Source organism: Dendrobates tinctorius, unplaced genomic scaffold (genome assembly GCF_039654945.1).
Source record: "Dendrobates tinctorius isolate UK_male_01 unplaced genomic scaffold, ASM3965494v1 ptg000019l, whole genome shotgun sequence".
Classification (NCBI taxonomy): domain Eukaryota; kingdom Metazoa; phylum Chordata; class Amphibia; order Anura; family Dendrobatidae; genus Dendrobates; species Dendrobates tinctorius.
This window is the reverse complement of record NW_027361687.1, coordinates 25,855,999-25,875,158: the sequence shown is the minus strand read 5'-3', so window position 1 is coordinate 25,875,158 and position 19,160 is coordinate 25,855,999. Positions and strand designations below refer to the sequence as shown.

Below are 19,160 nucleotides of genomic sequence, written 5' to 3'. Positions count from 1 at the left end.
TCTTTAACTACATAAATAGTAAGAAACTAAAAAATGATAGTGTTGGTCCCCATAACCCCTTAACGACCAAGCCATTTTGTAGGTTAAAGACCAGGCCTTAATTTTGAAATCGGACCACTGTCCCTTTATGAGGTAATAACTCTGGAACGCTTCAAAGTATCCCGCTGATTCTGACATTGTTTTTTCCTGACATATTGTACTTCATGTTAGTGGTAACATTTCTTCGATATGACTTGCGCTTATTTATGAAAAAAATGGAAATATGGCAAAAAATGTTAAAATTTTGCAATTTTCAAACTTTTAATTTTTATGCCTTTAAATCAGAGAGATATGTCACAAAAAATAGTTAATAAATAACATTTCCCACATGTCTACTTTACATCAGCACAATTTTGGAAGCAATTTTTTTTTTTCTTAGGAAGTTATAAGGGTTAGAAGTTGACCAGCAATTTCTCATTTTTCCAACAAAATTTACAAAACCATTTTTTTAGGGGCCACCTCAGATTTGATGTGAGTTTGGGGGGTCAATATAACAGAAAATACTCAAAAGTGACACCATTCTAAAACCTGCACCCCTCAAGGTGTTCAAAACCACATTCAAGAAGTTAATTAACCGTTTAGGTACTTCACAAGAATTGAAGCAATGTGGAAGGAAAAAAATGAACATTTAACTTTTTTTCCCCAAAATTTTTATTTTCACAAGGGTAACAGGAGAAATAGGACCCGAACAGTTGTGGTGTAATTTGTCCCGAGTACGCTGATACCCCATATGTGGGGTGGATCCACTGTTTGAGCGCATGGCAGAGCTCAGAAGGGCAGGAGCACCGTTTTGGAATGCAGACTTTGATGGAATGGTCTGCGGGCGTCATGTTGCGTTTGCAGAGCCCCTGATGTGCCAAAACAGTAGAAACCCCCCACAAGTGACCACATTTTGGAAACCAGACCCCACATGGAGCTTAACTAGATTTGTGGTGAGCACTTTGAACCCCCAAGTGCTTCACAGAAGTTTATAATGCCCGGGCGTGAAAATAAAAAATCATATTTTTTTTCCACAAAAATGATCTTTAATGAGCTATAATTTTTCCATATTTCGGCCGACAGAGTCATGTGCAGGCTTGATTTTTGCGGGAAGAGCTGACTTTTTTATTGGTACCATTTTCGGGCACATAACTTTTTTGATCACTTTCTATTCTGATTTTTCTGTTCATTTTTTGAATGAACAAAAACCAGCAATTTAGGAATGCTTTTTTTTTCCCCTCTGTTCCGCGTGTGGTAAAATTAGTATGGCAGCTTTATTCTTCGGGTCACTACGATCACAGCGATACCTCATTTATATCGTTTTTTTATGTTTTAGTGTTTTTTACACAATTAAAACTTTTATAGAAAAAATAATTATTTTTGCATCACTTTATTCTACGAGCTATAACTTTTTTTATCCCCAGATGGGATACACCCCCAAGTACTGCAGGAGCTGAGTACAGTCATAGATAGATCATTATTTTTAATCTTTAATGATTTATAATAACAGGGTCTGTACCACAGGACTGGCGTATAGAAAATGTGGTGCCAATATTCAAAAAGGGGACAAAAACTAAACTTGGAAATTATAGGCCAGGAAGCTTAACCTTTACTGTGGGTAATATCCTGGAGGGTTTTCTAAGAGATACTATACTGGAGTATCTGAAGAAGAATAACCTCATGACCCAATATCAACATGAGTTTACAAAGGACCGTTCCAGTCAGACTAATCTGATAAGCTTCTATGAAGAGGTAAGTTCCGGACTGGACCAAGGAAATGCAGTGGACGTGGTGTACATGGACTTTTCAAAAGCTTTTGATACGGTGCCACACAAAAGGTTGATACATAAAATAAGAACAATGGGGATAGGGGAAAATATGTGTAAGTGGGCTAAGAGCTGGCTCAGGGTTAGGAAACAAAGGGTGGTTATTAATGGACCACACTCTGACTGGGTCACGGTTAGCAGTGGGGTACCACAGGGGTCAGTATTGGGCCTGCTTCTTTTTAACATATTAATGACCTTGTAGGGGGCATAGAGAGTAGAATTTTAATATTTGCAGATGACATTAAACTCTGCAGGGTAATCAATACAGAGGAGGACAATTTTATATTGCAGGAGGATTTATGTAAACTAGAAGCTTGGTCTGATAAATGGCAAATGAGCTTTAATGGGGATAAATGTAAGGTTATGCACTTGGGTAGAACAAACAAGATGTATAATTATGTGCTTAATTGTAAAACACTGGACAAAACAGTCACTGAAAAAGACCTGGGTGTATGGGTGGACGACAAACTCACATTTAGCGGCCAGTGTCAGACAGCTGCTGCAAAGGCATATAAAATAATGGGATGCATTAAAAGAGGCATAGATGCTCATGAGGAGAACATAATTTTACCTCTATATAAGTCACTAGTGCAACCACACTTAGAATACTGTGTACAGTTCTGGTCTCTGGTGTATAAGAAAGACATAGCTGAACTGGAGCGGGTGCAGAGAAGAGTGACCAAGGTCATTAGAGAACTGGGGGGTCTGCAAAACCAAGACAGGTTATTACACTTAGGGTTATTTAGTTTGGAAAATCGAAGGCTTAGGGGTGATCTTATTACAATGTATAAATATATGCGGAGACAGTACAAAGACCTTTCTAATGATCTTTTTACTCTTAGACCTGTGACAGGGACAAGGGGGCATCCTCTACGTCTGGAGGAAAGAAGGTTTAAGTATACTCACAAACGTGGATTCTTTACTGTAAGTGCAGTGAGACTATGGAACTCTCTGCCATATGATGTTGTAATGAGTGATTCCCTACTAAAATTTAAGAGGGGTCTGGATGCCTTTCTTGAAAAGTATAATATTACAGGGTATATACACTAGTTTCCTTAATATTGCGTTGATCTAGGGAACTAGTCTGATTGCCGTATGTGGAGTCGGGAAGGAATTTTTTTCCCCAATGTGAAGCTTACTGTTTGCCACATGGGTTTTTTTCTGCGTTCCTCTGGATCAACATGTTAGGCTATGGGTTGAACTAGATGGATGTAAAGTCTTCCTCCAATGTTAAAAACTATGTATTCATATTCCACATTGAAATATTTCATTCATACTTACTGACATTGCAGATTGAGGAATTAGAATCATTCTCTTGAAACATGGTGGTTAGTATGGCATAGTCATTTATAAAATGGTTCCAGCAAAATATCGACCACTTTGTGCATGCGCACTACGATCCTCTCTTGGAACTTTTACTGATGGCTTCCACTAACCCAGTGTTTCTCAACTCCAGTCCTCAAGACCCACCAACAGGTCATGTTTTCAGGATTTCCTTAGTATTGCACAGGTGATGGAATTAATGCTTGAGCAGGTGTTGACATCACCTGTGCAATGCTAAGGATATCCTGAAAACTTGACCTGTTGGTGGGTCTTGATGTCTCTGATTTCATTCGGAGATTTCTCCGTTACGTGCGCTCTCAGTGAACGCTGTAACTGAAAGATGAACTACCGGGGGACACCACAGCAAGCCTGCGAACATGGCTGTGCGACCTCATTAAGCACAATATATAACACTTGTGAATGACACATTTGTTGGATCACTATATCCTCTTATGACACAAAATATTGATCTAATGATCGATTGCTGTGTTTGACTCTTTCTTATTTTTCTGCTTAATAACACAATGGTGATGTGATCACTGATTGTTTGCACATGTAACATCACTGCTTTATTGCTATGCTCGGGAAACGCTCACAGGAGCTGAAGCATGGCATAAAAGGTTCACTTTGCAGGATATGCAGCACGCCAATACACTTAAACTCTAAGGGTGCTTTCACATTGCACTTATCTTCACGTTTGTGGGTCCCTTCAGGGCTCGTGTGCGAACCTCTACACAAAATATGATTTGGACGTATGCGCCAATGACAATAATGATGCCGGCAGAGCGAATATTCGCTCTGTTGTGCATCATTTTCGGGCGTACAGTAGTGTTCAAAATAATTGGAGTCCAACATGACTAACCGGATTAATCAGTGATTCAGTATAAATTATATCACCACATGTCACACAATTTACCACTTGGCGCCATAAATGCTAAGAAAACCAGCAGACTCCGCATTCATGATCTGCAGGATTTTGAGTCTGTGTGTTCTGAGTCTGCAGATTGCAGAACAACAGGACCTGGGCAGCGTGATGTGATGACAACATTACACCAGGACTCTGATGTCCTATTTTTGTCCCGGCGCGATGATATTACCAAGTCAGTCTGCTCAGGACATGCCGCTGGACTGGACCGTTTATTTATTGTGTGACAGCAAAATACAGTGTGGGGGCTACTAAGGGTCCCCTCATATATAGTGGGAGCTACTAAGGAAACCCTCATACTTAATGGGGGCTACCAAGGGGGCTCTCATATGGAGTGGACGCTTCTAAAGGGGGATGCTACTAAGGGAGCACCATAGTGCATGAGGACAATAACTCATTTAATGTATTTATCCTATACATTAATTTTTTAATCTTTTATATATGCACCCCACAGAGACAGACGCCCCAGTACACCAAGCCAACAAAACTTTGCACCACACATAACTGTGTGACTGGCGTTCTACTCAAGCCCTATTTGTGTGCAATTTTTCTACTAGGCAGCCAACCCCTCCATAATATTGCTAGGTGTTAGGACTCGTAAGCATGAGGACCCTTGACGTTGGGTTGCGAGCTTATCTATTTTGGCCAAAATATTAACCAATAACTCATTTAAGGTATTTATCATATGCGTTATTTTTTCATCTTTTATTGCACTTTTTATCATATTTTGCAAGATGCAACTAGGCCCCTTTTTGGCTGGGTCTGTAGGTTGCATATATTATAGTGCTGGGCAGCCCGCCTGACAAGGACACTTTGCATCACACATACCTGTGTGACTGGCGTCCTACTCAAGTCCTATAGTTGTGTGCAATTTTCCTACTAGGCAGCCAACCCCTCCATAATTTGCTAGGTGTGTGGGTGTCTGTTTTTATCAGTAGTTTGCACCTGCGCTGCCCTTGCCTTTATCTGTGGGGGCCTGCTGCTTCCTGCTAGTGCATTTGTCATCAGACAGGTTTTGGGAAGGCAGTATCCTTACGGTATGTGTTTTTTTAGGCTTTGGCTCTGCTTGCTGGTTCCAGTAGTCACCACATAACCAGTCATATACAGTCATACTTACGGACACAAGATAACTACTCAAACCGCTTAACCTGTGTATAGGAGGGGTCGCTGAACAGCATTTTTGCAGGAAAACCTAGATTTGCTCCTAATAGATAGATGATAGATAATAGATATATAGATAGATGATAGATAGATAGATAATAGATAAATAATAGATAGATAATAGATAGCAGGCTCGGACTGGCCCACAGGGTAACAGGGGAATTCCCCGGTGGGCCCCTGTGCAGATCTGGGCCCCCAACCCCATATGGATAATACTTGGCATAATTCACTTGATTTACTCTGTACAGAAAAAAAGCAGCATCTCATCATTCATTAACCAAACTACCTAGCTTATTATTTAGAGATATAGGTACATTTGTGAATGAGAGGAGTGTAATACTTGTATGCAGGTGAAAAGTGGGCCCAATAAAAGACAATGTTACTGGTGGGACCTTGGCACCCCAGTCCGACACTGATAAATAGTTAATAGATATATAGATAATAGATAAATAATAGATGATAGAGAGATAGGTAGATAGAAGATGATGTGTAATAGATGATATATGATGGATATAGATACACAGACATTGGCCAATACCATCCAGCTTTATCTAGTATACCCCTTTTCACCCTATCACTGAGTCCTGGAGCTGCCTCTATTTTTTCTATAGCCTTTCTCTAGATGACACTTGTGAGATGGCTCTCCTCTCTGTGCAGGTGGACCGATGGGCTGCAGAGATCATGTATGACTGGATATGCTACATATATTTGTCAGACTATGTTACTAGGGTATAAGCTTTGTTACCGACATCCCCCCACTAGAGGCTGTTGTGCGCCCACCTCCCTGATACTGGGGGGGGGGTGACCTTGCTGAGAGCCTGATAGGCTGCAGCGCTGTTTCTGTCTGCTTGCCTCCAGATGGCTTCTCCTCCTTCCTCCATGTATGAGCTGGATGGCTTGTAGCACCCATGCACATGATCAGTGGCAGCACACAAGGCTGAGGAGCATTTCAGCAGCACAGATCCTGGACAGCACCCTTTGGAAAGCAATCAGGATTATTCTAGGGGAGGGCTGCTGATCTGCAGAAGCTCTGACATTTCCCTGTAGCCTTGGATTTGGGAACACTATGGACAGACACCATTGCCAGGAGGAACATGCTGGTGCCAGCAGCAGTGATGGCCAAAGGGAGGAACCCAGGTAGCAAGAGCATTATCCCCCAGCATCATGCATGATTCATCAGTGCAAGATGTGACCCCTGTCATCTACCTCCTACTTTCCCCTTCTCTCCATTTCCTGGACTGTCACTGCTCAGTGGTCTCTGCCATCAATATCTCTTTCCATTCATCATGTCATATGCCATTCTTATTATTCTTTTTGCAGCTTATTCCCCATTTCTTGCCCCTTCTTACATCACATCTGCTCCCCCCAAGCTATGAAATGCATTCTCAGCCCTTTCCTCTCCATGATGTGAGATCTGCTGCTCACATGTTATGTTTCAATGCAGTTAGTAGCCAGTGCTGTGTGGTGACAGTGTGTGCTGTCCTGGGACTGATACAGGTCTTTGTTTTCGTAAATATTTACAGTTAATAAGGAAAATAACAAAACAAACTGTTTCCATGTGATAAATGTTAGTTTTCTTCTTTTCAGGCGATGCACCGAAATAGATTTAAATTGCATTTGGATTTCTGCACTGTTAAGAAAGCAATAGCTACAGATGTAGCAGAGCTGATGTTTCACGAACCTGGTACTTTGTGCTGCAATAACTTTTCAGATTCAAGACAGATAATAGTGACATTGTGCCAAATTACAAATTCAGCTCTGCTAGGTTTGGTTTTATCAATGCGGAGGAACAAAAAGGTCATAAAAGATGATAGGACAAAAGATGAGAAATATAAAATATAATTTTTATTGAGACAAAAAGTAAAAAGTGGGCAAAAAAATTTGCACCAATGACATATAAGGTGCCTGCAATCACAGGTGTGACCTCATACACTATAATTAGCATTACGCATGAAACAAGTAAGTAGCACAATAGACCAAGTGGTAAAACATTGGGTATATAAATACTGTAGATAATATATCAATATATCAAATAATCCACAATTAGGTCCATCAAAAGAATAAGGTGCAATTATTAATACCAAAGTGTAAGATATAAGAAATAAGTATTCATGCAGACAAAGGGATTAGTGAGACGTGCACTGAATACATGGTATATAGTAGATAACCCGAAACAATGTGCCTGTACACAAAGGTGATTATAAGAATAGCCAAAGAGGATGGCCTGGGCCATATATTGAGCATAGCACTAGAACAGATTCTGGGCATAACAAGGTACAAAAATATATATAAACCCATAATAGGATTGAAGAGGTAGAATAAATTCCACGATGCACAGTATAACTATATAGAAAAATCATATGGGATGGAGGTGTACTGTCCTTAGAGCATACAAAAAGTAAGGCTGGAGCATAAAAGAGTGACAAGCACAAATGTAGATTAGTCAAAAAATGGCAGGGTATGGTGGTCACAAGTGTGGATGCAGGAACGCACCCCGACGCGCTTTTCAGAATAAATCCTTCATCAGAGGGTGGCGTCCATGAAATACCAAGGAGTTTAAAAAGGGATCTGCGGCCAATGAAAGGAGACCAGAGAATTGGTTCCCGCATGTGCTGTCAGGAGGACCCAGACGTAACGAGCGCCCGCGTCGTGCAGCCAGAGACGTCGGCCACAGGTCATGTGACCAGGCATCATGACTACATAGAGAAGCCGGAGCACGTAGACGACGACCCCCCGCAGACAGCGCATGCGTGCAGGTCCTGTCTTCACATCATGGGTGTATACAAGCTAAGGTAAATGTGAAATGACTTGGGGTAGGCGGAGGGATGAACGGAACAGTAAAAGGAATAATGGAAACAGTGTATTAAAGAACAAAGTGATGGAAAAATAAAAGGAGATAATAAAAAAGAAAATAATAATAAATTAATATGTGAGCAAAAGTGTCCTTTGTAAATGAACCGTGGAAGGTTGAATGTAAAAATAAAAGTGGTAGAAGAAAGAATGGATATGCAAAAGAAGGAGTGATGGCGTAAAAAAAGGTAGTAGGAAAGGGAATAGATGCACATTGTAAGGGTTATATAAGAAAAATATAAGAAAGATATCTGTGAAACGCCATTCAAAATGTAAACTGGACAAGTGTATAAAAGGTACAAGTGGTAATGAATATGGCGTGTGTGAACTATGTATAGCAATGAGAGATCACAAAAATGCTAGAGGTGTGTATATAATAGTAGAAAAAAAGGAAAGAAGGGAAGACATGACAATTATGAAAAACCTTAAAATGACGTGGTAGCGTTTTCAATGAGGAAATATCATCAGTTTCTTTAGCGGCCGTGATGCCAAGTACATGCTCAAGTACACGGACTTTAAGGGGGCATGTGTTGAGACCGACATATATAAGAGAACAAGCACAGTTAGCGTAGTACACTACTGCTTTTGTAGTGCACATAATGAAATATTTGATAGTATATATTGTCTGTCCATCTGAGCTGGAAAAAGATTGTGCACAAATGATGTTGGGGCAGGCAACGCACTTTCCACATGGTCGACATCCAGTGACCGGTGATGAACTTGAAAAGAATGTGGATGGTTTATTAGTGACTTTTGACCAAATAGTTACCAAGATTTCTGGACCTGCTGAAGGTAATGTGGGGTCTAGCACCCAGACATTTAGAATGAACAGTGTTGTGAGTTCATTTTCCCCTTCGTCACTGGATTCTAGTGAACTCCTTATTCTGGTGAAGGAAGGTAATGAGCCTGATTATCAGGCACCTGAGTCTAATGAGGATGACTGGCTGAGTGGAGTCACAGACTGGATATAAGGCTGCCGACGCCCTTCTGCCCTGCGGGTGATTTCTCTGTGGACTCCTAGGACACCAGTCTGATTCCTGCTCCTAAAGCTAAGTTTTCTGTTTTGGCTGTTAGCCTTTTTGTTTTGTTTTTTGTTTTCCTTGCTTTTCAGTATTCTGCCATCCCCTGCTGGGGTGAGCTGAATCTCCTTTTGCCTGTAGCCCTGTCTTCAGAATATTCCTGAGTACTGACATAGCTTTTTTGAAGCCTAGCGTCTTCAGGGCCTTTTTCACTGTCAGTCTGTTGGCTCTTATTTTCATAGGGTTTTTCACGGATTGCAGACAGCAGCCTTCCTGTCCTTTCCTATGTAGTTAGCTTGGGCCCCTCTTTGCTCTGTCTATCTTTCTGTCTGTGTTAGTATTTTCATCTTGCTTCACCTTCATTATATGTTGGGGGCTGCCTATTGCTTTGGGGTCTGCTCTGGGGCAGTTTAGATTTCCCCTTTCTTTCTTTAGGCCTATTTAATTCTCTGGCTGTGATCGAGGGGTCTAGGAAATCGTAGGAACCCCCCACGGCTACTGCTAGTTGTGTTGATAGGTTCAGGGGTCTGCAATCCGATAGCTGCCAACTTCTCTGGTTTTCTGGACTTAGCTAGCATTTCTGTTTTTTTGCCTCCTACGGTGACTCAATCATAACAGAATCACCCGCCATACCGCAGATCCTAGGGTACTCAATTGCAGGAAAGAATTGTGTTAAAAAAAAAAAAAAAAAAGGGTGTGTGTATATTCTTTCCTCTATATCTCTGAGGCCGTAGGGGAAATTTTTTTTTCTCTCAATGGAGATAAAGCAATTGTCTGATCATGTGGAGCAGCTCACTGCGGAAGTGCGGGGAATTTCCGCCTACCTTGCTCGTTCGCATTCTGTTGAACCAAAGATTCCTACACCTGATGTATTTTTTGGGGATCGATCTAAATTTTTGTGTTTCAAAAAAAAATTGTAAATTATTTTTTGCCTTGAAGCCTAACTCGTCAGGGAGCTCCGCGCAGCAGGTTAAAATTGTCATCTCTTTGCTGCGTGGCGATCCCCAGGATTGGGCGTTTTCTTTGAAACCAGATGATCCTATTCTGACTAATGTGAACGCATTCTTTCAAGCTTTGGGGTTGTTGTATGACGAACCTAATGCTATTGATCAGGCTGAAAAGACCCTGTTGGCATTGAACCAGGGTCGAGATTCTGCAGAGTTGTACTGTCAAAAGTTCCGAAAGTGGGCAGTACTTACTACCTGGAATGATAATGCCTTGGCTGCTCTCTTTCGGAAGGGTTTGTCAGAAGCCGTAAAAGATACTATGGTGGGATTTCCTGTTCCCTCTGGTCTGGACGATTCTATGTCATTAGCCATTCAGGTTGGTCGGCGTTTACGTGAACGCAGGATTGCACGAGATGTGTTGCCACCGGTTGAACAGACGTCTGAACCAATGCAATGTTATAGAGTTTTGTCTAAGGCGCAACATCAGGAGTTCAGAAGGCGTAATAAGCTGTGTTTTTTCTGTGGAGATGCTTCGCAAATTATTTCTGTTTGTCCTAAACGAGAGAAACGCTTTGCACACACGTTTTCTGTTGGTGGTGTTCAACCTAAGTTTCTTCTGGCAATTACTCTGATCTGCTCCCTGTCCACATTTTCCGCCAAGGCTTTTGTGGATTCGGGAGCAGCGCTAAACCTAATGGACTTGGATTTTGCTAAACGTTGTGGATTTCCGATGACACCTCTGCAGACGCCTATCCCTTTGAGGGGGATTGATGCTACTCCTTTGGCTAAAAATAAACCTCAGTTTTGGACCCAGGTGGTCATGCGGGTCGCCCCAGACCATCAAGAAAATTGCAGATTTTTGGTATTGCATGGTCTGCATGATGCCGTTGTTCTGGGGTTTCCCTGGTTGCAAATTCATAATCCAGTTTTGGATTGGAAATCTGTGTCTGTGGTGAGTTGGGGTTGTCGGTGTGCCTTTAGTGAGGCTCCGTTTTTTTCCACCTCTCCTCAGTCGCATGATGTTCCTATTTGGCGGACTTTTATGATGTATTTAGTGAGAATGAGTCTGCGTCCTTGCCTCCTCATAGGAGTTATGACTGTGCAATTGAACTAAGCCCGGGGTGTAAATTTCCCAAGGGTCGGCTCTTCAATTTATCTGTACCCGAGCACGAGGCTATGCGGTCCTATATTAAGGAGGCGTTGGAGAAGGGTCATATTAGACCATCCTCTTCACCCTTAGGTGCCGGGTTTTTTTTTTGTGACCAAAAAGGATGGTTCTTTAAGGCCTTGTAATGATTATCGTGCCCTCAATAAAATTACTTTTAAATATCAGTATCCGTTACCCCTGATTTCGGATCTATTCTCTAGAGTTAGAGGTGCTTGCTGGTTTACCAAGCTTGACCTCAGGGGGGCGTATAATCTTATCCGCATTAAGCAGGGGGATGAATGGAAGACGGCGTTTAATATTCCGGAGGGACATTTTGAGTACCTGATGATGCCTTTTGGGCTCACTAATGCCCCTTCTGTCTTCCAGTGCTTTATGAACGATATTTTCCGAGACTTTGTCGATAAATTTTTGATTATTTACCTGGATGATATTTTGATCTTCTCCAAGGATTGGGATTCTCATGTGGAACATATTCGGACTGTGTTCCGGATCTTGAGGGAGAATTCCCTGTATGTCAAAGGATCAAAATGCCTTTTTGGAGTACAGAGGATTTCATTTTTGGGATTTATTTTGTCTCCGTCAACTATTGAAATGGACCCGGCCAAGGTACAGGCCATTTATGATTGGGTTCAGCCCACTTCTTTGAAGGCCCTCCAGAAGTTTTTGGGTTTTGCTAATTTTTATCGGAAATTTATAGCAAAATTTTCTACTATTGCCAAGCCATTGACTGATCTGACTAACAAGGGTGCTGATGTGTTGAATTGGTCTCCTGAGGCTGTTGCTTCCTTTCAGGAGCTGAAGCGAAGATTTACCTCCGCCCCGGTTTTGCAGCAACCTGATGTCTCACTCCCGTTCCAGGTAGAGGTGGATGCTTCTGAGATTGGTGCAGGAGCTGTTTTGTCCCAAAAGGATCCTGTAACATCTAAAATGAATCCCTGTGCTTTCTTTTCCCGAAAGTCCTCTCCATCTAAACGTAACTATGATGTGGGGAATCGGGAACTGTTGGCCATGAAATGGGCATTTGAGGAGTGGAGACATTGGTTGGAGGGAGCTAAACATCAAGTTGTGGTCCTCACTGACCACAAGAATTTGATTTACCTAGAGTCGGCTAAACGCTTGAACCCTAGACAAGCTAGGTGGGCCTTGTTTTTTACACGTTTTGATTTTGTGGTCTCTTTTCTTCCTGGAACTAAGAATGTTAAGGCAGACGCCCTCTCTAGGAGTTTCTTTGCTGATTCTCCTGTGGTAACCAAGCCTGCTACCATCTTAGGCGAAGTGGTAGTTCTTTCTGCCATCTCGCCCGATTTGAGACTTGCTCTGCAAGAGTTCCAGGAGGACAAACCTGAGCGTTGTCCCAGTGGAAAGTTGTATGTTCCTGACCAGTGGAAGAAGAGAGTGATGTCTGAAATTCATTGCTCTGCATTGGCTGGTCATCCAGGTATTTTTGGTACTAGAGATCTGGTGAGTCACTCTTTTTGGTGGCCCACCTTGTCTCATGATGTCAGGAATTTTGTGCAGTCCTGTGGGACTTGCTCCCGGTCTAAATCTTGTTCTCGCTCTAGTGGGTTGTTGATGCCTTTGCCGGTCCCCAGGAGGCCATGGACCCATATTTCAATGGATTTCATCTCTGATATGCCGGTCTCTCAAAGAATGACTGTTATTTGGGTGATTTGTGATAGGTTCTCTAAGATGGTTCATCTTGTACCACTCCCTAAGTTGCCATCTTCCTCTGAGTTGGTGCCCCTGTTTTTGCAACAGGTGGTTCGCTTACACGGGATTCCTGAGAACATTGTATCTGACAGAGGAGTTCAGTTTGTGTCTAGATTTTGGAGGACTTTCTGTTCCAAGCTGGGAATTCAGTTGTCCTTCTCTGCTTTTCACCCTCAGACCAATGGGCAGACAGAGAGAACAAACCAGACCTTGGAGTCGTATTTGAGATGTTTTATTTCCGCTGATCAGGATGATTGGGTTTCATTTTTGCCCTTGGCCGAATTTGCTTTAAATAATAGAGCTAGTTCTGCCACTTTGATGTCACCTTTTTGTTTTTCTAACTTTGGGTTTCAGCCTCAATTTTCTTCAGGGCAGGTGGAGCCTTCTGCCTGCCCAGGTGTTGACACTGTGGTGGAGAGAATGCACCAGATCTGGGACCAAGTGGTGGATAAGTTCTCTCTCTCCCAGGGAAAGGCCCAGCGGTTTTCCAATCGACATAGGACCATTGGTCCCCAGTTTAAGATTGGTGATATGGTGTGGTTATCATCAAAAAATATTGCTATGAAGGTGGCTTCTCCTAAGTTTAAGCCTAGACTTATTGGACCTTACAAGATTTTGGAGATTATTAATCCGGTCTCTTTTCGTTTGGCTCTTCCTGTCACATTTAAAATCCATAATGTGTTCCATAAGTCCTTGTTGAAGAGGTTTGTTGAACCAGTTGTTCCTGGGGTGGCACCTCCAGACCCTGTATTGGTTGAAGGTAACATGGAATATGAGGTAGAGAAAATACTGGATTCCCTTCTGGCTAGACGGAGACTCCAGTATTTGGTTAAGTGGAAGGGTTACGGTCAGGAGGATAATTCCTGGGTCTCTGCCTCTGATATTCATGCCAAAAGATTGGTGCGTGCATTTCATCGGGCTCACCCTGATCGCCCTGCTGGCGTGGTTGAGGGTTCGGTGACCCCTCCTCAAGGGGGAGGTACTGTTGTGAGTTCATTTTCCCCTTCGTCACTGGATTCTAGTGAACTCCCTATTCTGGTGAAGGAAGGTAATGAGCCTGATTATCAGGCACCTGAGTCTAATGAGGATGACTGGCTGAGTGGAGTCACAGACTGGATATAAGGCTGCCGACGCCCTTCTGCCCTGCGGGTGATTTCTCTGTGGACTCCTAGGACACCAGTCTGATTCCTGCTCCTAAAGCTAAGTTTTCTGTTTTGGCTGTTAGCCTTTTTGTTTTGTTTTTTGTTTTCCTTGCTTTTCAGTATTCTGCCATCCCCTGCTGGGGTGAGCTGAATCTCCTTTTGCCTGTAGCCCTGTCTTCAGAATATTCCTGAGTACTGACATAGCTTTTTTGAAGCCTAGCGTCTTCAGGGCCTTTTTCACTGTCAGTCTGTTGGCTCTTATTTTCATAGGGTTTTTCACGGATTGCAGACAGCAGCCTTCCTGTCCTTTCCTATGTAGTTAGCTTGGGCCCCTCTTTGCTCTGTCTATCTTTCTGTCTGTGTTAGTATTTTCATCTTGCTTCACCTTCATTATATGTTGGGGGCTGCCTATTGCTTTGGGGTCTGCTCTGGGGCAGTTTAGATTTCCCCTTTCTTTCTTTAGGCCTATTTAATTCTCCGGCTGTGATCGAGGGGTCTAGGACATCGTAGGAACCCCCCACGGCTACTGCTAGTTGTGTTGATAGGTTCAGGGGTCTGCAATCCGATAGCTGCCAACTTCTCTGGTTTTCTGGACTTAGCTAGCATTTCTGATTTTGCCTCCTACGGTGACTCAATCATAACAGAACAGGATCAGAAACTAAGATTGGCCAAAACTTGTCCAAAAAATGGCGCATCAAATCCGCATGTCCATGGTATTGCATGATAAATCTAATGCTTTGATTAGATATGGTTTTATGTGGAGGAGTATAAGGCAGAATGTCTAGAGGTATGCCTTTGCCCTGTTGAAGGCCGTTTTTTATACACCGACAGCTATAACCCCTGTCAATGAATCTCAGTTAAGTATCTTCGGCCTGTCTGTAATAATCTGTGTTGCTAGAACAAATTCTACGCAACTGCAGAAATTGACCTATAGGTATCGACTGAATTGTGGAAGAAGGATGAGAATTCTATGTAGAAGACATTTGGGGATGGGAGCTTTTTAATATTAGCATATTATTTTTATTGCTGATTTCCCTTGTTACTTGGGCTGATCTATTGGCCCCAGTTACAGGGAAATTCAGCATGCTAAAGCTGAATGAGTCTCCTCCTTCCTCTCTACACCCAGTGATCACATGACTTCTGGGTTCATCTGAGGAAACGCTGTCAGCGCTTCTTATACTGTATACACAGAGCTTGTTCAGTGCTGTGAATACAGCAATCAGGAAGGCAGAGATGGTAATAAACCATTGCTGCCTTCTCCAGCAGTTCACTCAGCACTTACAGTTTAGAACATCAGCGTAGAGTAAAGTGCAGACCGCCTGTATGTTTCAAGGCTATGGGAAATCCAGGGGTAGTTACGTCACTAAAATAGTAGACATATTTGGCATCACCATAAGCAAACTGATCTGGGGAATCGTGATCCCAGCTCATTTTTATTAAACCCAAAAAATGCCTGAATTGTGGGTTGTTTTTTTTCTCCATTTCATGTCGTTTGGATTTTTTCCCTTATTCTAATACATTATATGGTAAAGCAAATGGTGTCATTCAAAATAAAACTCCTGCAGAAAAAAAGCTATGTCACAAAATACAAAAAAACTAATGGCTCTTGGAAGAAGAGGATGAAGAAATTGATTGCATCTTTAAAAGGTTGGAGAGCTAGGCTAGCAATGCTTGATTATTAGATTGTTGGTTGGAACTTATGTCACCCCCCCATCAAACAGCTGTCTGGAGGAGCCACGGTGCTCCGGGAAGTGCCACGTCGGCTTTATGGTTTATAATGCTCTGTCCGGACTGGCTCTGCACTTTTAATAGCGGCTCTGATTGATATTTGCAGCTCAGTGAAGCGATAATATCAGGCCCAGCTGCTACAAACACTACAAAGCTGTGTCGGGCTAAGTCTGAGAGTGTTACTTTCCATTCATTGTTAATCAGTGAGCTTTTGAGACTCTGACCACCACCAATCTACTATTAAAGGCATGATGGATTATCCCTTTAAAGGGAGTCAGTCAGCACACAATGACAAGCCAAGCACAGGCACTGTGTGCACCCTTGTTATGGCCGAGCAGTTCAGTGCACCTCTCCACCTACTTGTTTTCCATCTGTCCACCTTCTCTAGTTCCTGTAAAACCAAAGCTATCAATCATGTAAAAGGTGCCAACATAGATGGTAAGGTAGTAGGCGAAACGGGAACTGTTTGGGCACACCAAAGGTGCATCGAGCTTCTTGGCTTGGTTTGAACAGTCATCTTGTGCTGATAGAATCCCTTTGAGATTAACTAATAGAAGGGCTGAAGGCCAGCTGAACACAATGCCGGATGGAGCAGTTGTGCACCTTATTGACCACTGCTCCATTCGCACCTGTCCTCGGGATCGGTGGGCATCCCAGGGGTTGGACCACCCAGGGATCAAGGAGGATGGGATAGGGGATACACAATAATACTAGTAGTTTGACTATAAAATAAAATCATGTAGTGTATAACTTACTAATGTAGTTACATTAGACCAGGTCCTGATCTTCTGGTTGTTTCTCCATCCTTTGTCCTTGCTTCCATTTCTTCTCTCGTACAACAAGAAAAAAAAGAACTACAATTTTAACAAAACATCTCAATCAGGTCCAAAGATCTTCCCTGAAATGTGGGTTATTTTTATCCTTGCACAGAGGAAGAATCACGTCATAATTACCGTTTTCAAGCACTTCCTAGTAAATGAACCATGTCTGGATGCGGTTGCCAGGCACTTTAAATAAATATGGCTGTGCGGGTTCAGAATCTAATCCAGAATGTTCAAAGAATCTTTGCTTAGTATAACGCTGATGAAAAAACCTATTTTGGTGTTAGAAAAGATAAGATCTCTATGGCAGTGATGTTTGGCTTCCAAACTTTGCAAATCACTTTGTTAGGGTATTTGTCTTCACTCCTATAAATAAGTTGCATGTGACTTCCCCGGCTTTTTCCCAGTCTGTTTCCCGGTCTTCAGCTGCATTAATATCAGAATGTACTAATTTGGGGTACAGATGATGGTAGTGATGGTTCAGCTCAGTTCAGCACAGGGACTGACCCATCACTGCCATCATCTATACTCCAAATCAGTACGTTCTGATATTAACACATTCCCCTAAGGCCTCTTTCACACATCAGGTTTTCGCCGTCAGGCGCGATCCGGCGCTTTTGACAGAAACCAGATCCGGCGAAATGCAATGCCGGATCCGTTTTCCCCCCCATTGACTTGCATTTGCGCCGGATCGCGCCGGATGGCCATGCGTTTCATCCGGTTTTCGCCGGATCCGGCAATGTGTCGCGATCCGGCGTCTGGAAAAAACGGTGACTGTAACGTTTTTTGTCTCCGTCGAAAAAGCCGGACACGCCGGATCCGGCGCGTCCGGCTTTTTCACACAATGAAAGCCTATGAGCGCCGCAATGCGCCGGCCGGTTCCGGTTTTTTGGTCTGAGCATGCTCAGTAGCTCTGCCCACAAGACATATATAAAAGCAAGACAGTGGGACCCACAGCCACACCCAACATGCCACCCAAGACAGCAACCAGGCGCAGGAGAAGGCAGGAGACCACTGCAGCACCATCCGCACCACCACCACCCCAAATGGAGCAGCAAATAGAACATGCTGAGGAGGGGAGTCCAGCAGCAGATGAGAGACGGTAATTATCAAATCCCCCATTCCTCCAAACTAGGGCTATTGAATATCAAGATATTCATTGGCCCTTTGTTTCACTTTATTCAACAGCCGCCCAAGAGATGCAGCAGCAGCAGCAGCAGCACTGGCTTCACTGGCAGCAGCTGTAACACCACCCACAGCCATGGAGTCTGGCCAGCAAGAGGACAGCACATCTTCTGGGAGCCCTCCCTCGCATCGTCAGCGTTTGACGGTAAGTTTTTATTTCCAAAATCCATCTTCTCTGTAATATATGTCTATTCATTGCCTTTTATTTCAAAACAGGAATCACAAGATGAAGAGGAGCTCCCAGAAGAAGAAGGAAGGGGTGGACAGACACTTGGAGTGGGCTCACAATTCGTAAGTTTTTTGCATCAAACGCAGAAACACAACATCACACTACACACAACACATAGAAAACAATGTTCTGCAGACCACACACAGCAAACAAATGCCTACATCCAAAGACATAACTTTTTTTGTTTTCTTCTCTAGTCTTCCCAATCTGGTGCTTGGCCAAGAGGTCCTCGCAGTGCCTCCCAGGGTCGTCGGCGACAGCAACGCGGCGGTCACCAGCGTGTAAGTATAAATATTTTTGCTTTGTTTTTTTGCACTTTTTATTTCATTTCTTTTGTGGAGGCTAATTATGTTATTTTTGTCTTTTTCTTTAACAGCCTTCACAGCGTGCTCCCGACTCTGACGGTGAGGATGGAGGGATTGATGTGGACCGCCTCATCGATCTCGTCAGAGAAAGGGAGCCGCTCTGGAATATGGCTGACCGCCGCCACGCTGACCTGATTGTTACCCGACGACTCTGGGAGGAAATCTGTTCTCTCCTTGTGGGCCGCTGGGAGGACCTCGAAGCTCGGGCCCAGATTAAAGAGCGTAAGTATATACAGTACCGGTTGCTTGATGTAAACCAGTGTTTCCCGAACTCCAGTCCTCGTGGTCCCCACGGATCATGTGTTCAGGATTTCTATTTACTATAGAAATCATGAAAACATGACCCCTGGGGACCATGAGGACTGGAGTTTGGGAAACACTGATGTTGTATACTAACCACTCCTTTCTTGTTTCAGGGAACAGAATTGTGAATCGGTGGCGGTCTGTGAGGGTTCGTTTCAAGAAGGAGTTCAATAAAGAGATGCGGGCCCCGAGTGGATCTGGAGGACGCAGGAGCAAGTACAAGTACGCAGAAGCCCTGTCGTTCCTCCGGGAAACAATGTTCACCAGAAGGTAAATATTACACACCACATGTGAAAAAAAATGCTTTATGTAAAAAAATTTTTCAGCCAGGGCCATACCATGTCAGTATTTTAATTGTTTTTTTTTCTCTTTATTCCACAGCACGGTGAGCAGCACTCGGGAGCCGGCACGATTGGACCCTTCTGAGGCGATCCCTGAGG

General features: G+C 43.1%; 1 protein-coding gene across 2 annotated transcripts in view; it reads left to right on the top strand.

Moving 5' to 3' along the window:
• Positions 1-19,160, top strand: part of DISP2 (dispatched RND transporter family member 2) — a 136,320-nt gene that overhangs the window by 33,856 nt on the left and 83,304 nt on the right. Inside the window, exon 1 of one of the 2 annotated variants that reach the window (XM_073566724.1) lies at positions 6,090-6,390. The exons of the other annotated variant lie outside the window; for it this stretch is intronic. Within the exon in view, the coding sequence (XP_073422825.1) occupies positions 6,320-6,390 (71 nt within the window). The 5' untranslated portion in view covers positions 6,090-6,319. Of the gene's footprint in view, positions 1-6,089; positions 6,391-19,160 lie in introns of those variants that run through there. 2 annotated transcript variants of the gene reach the window in all.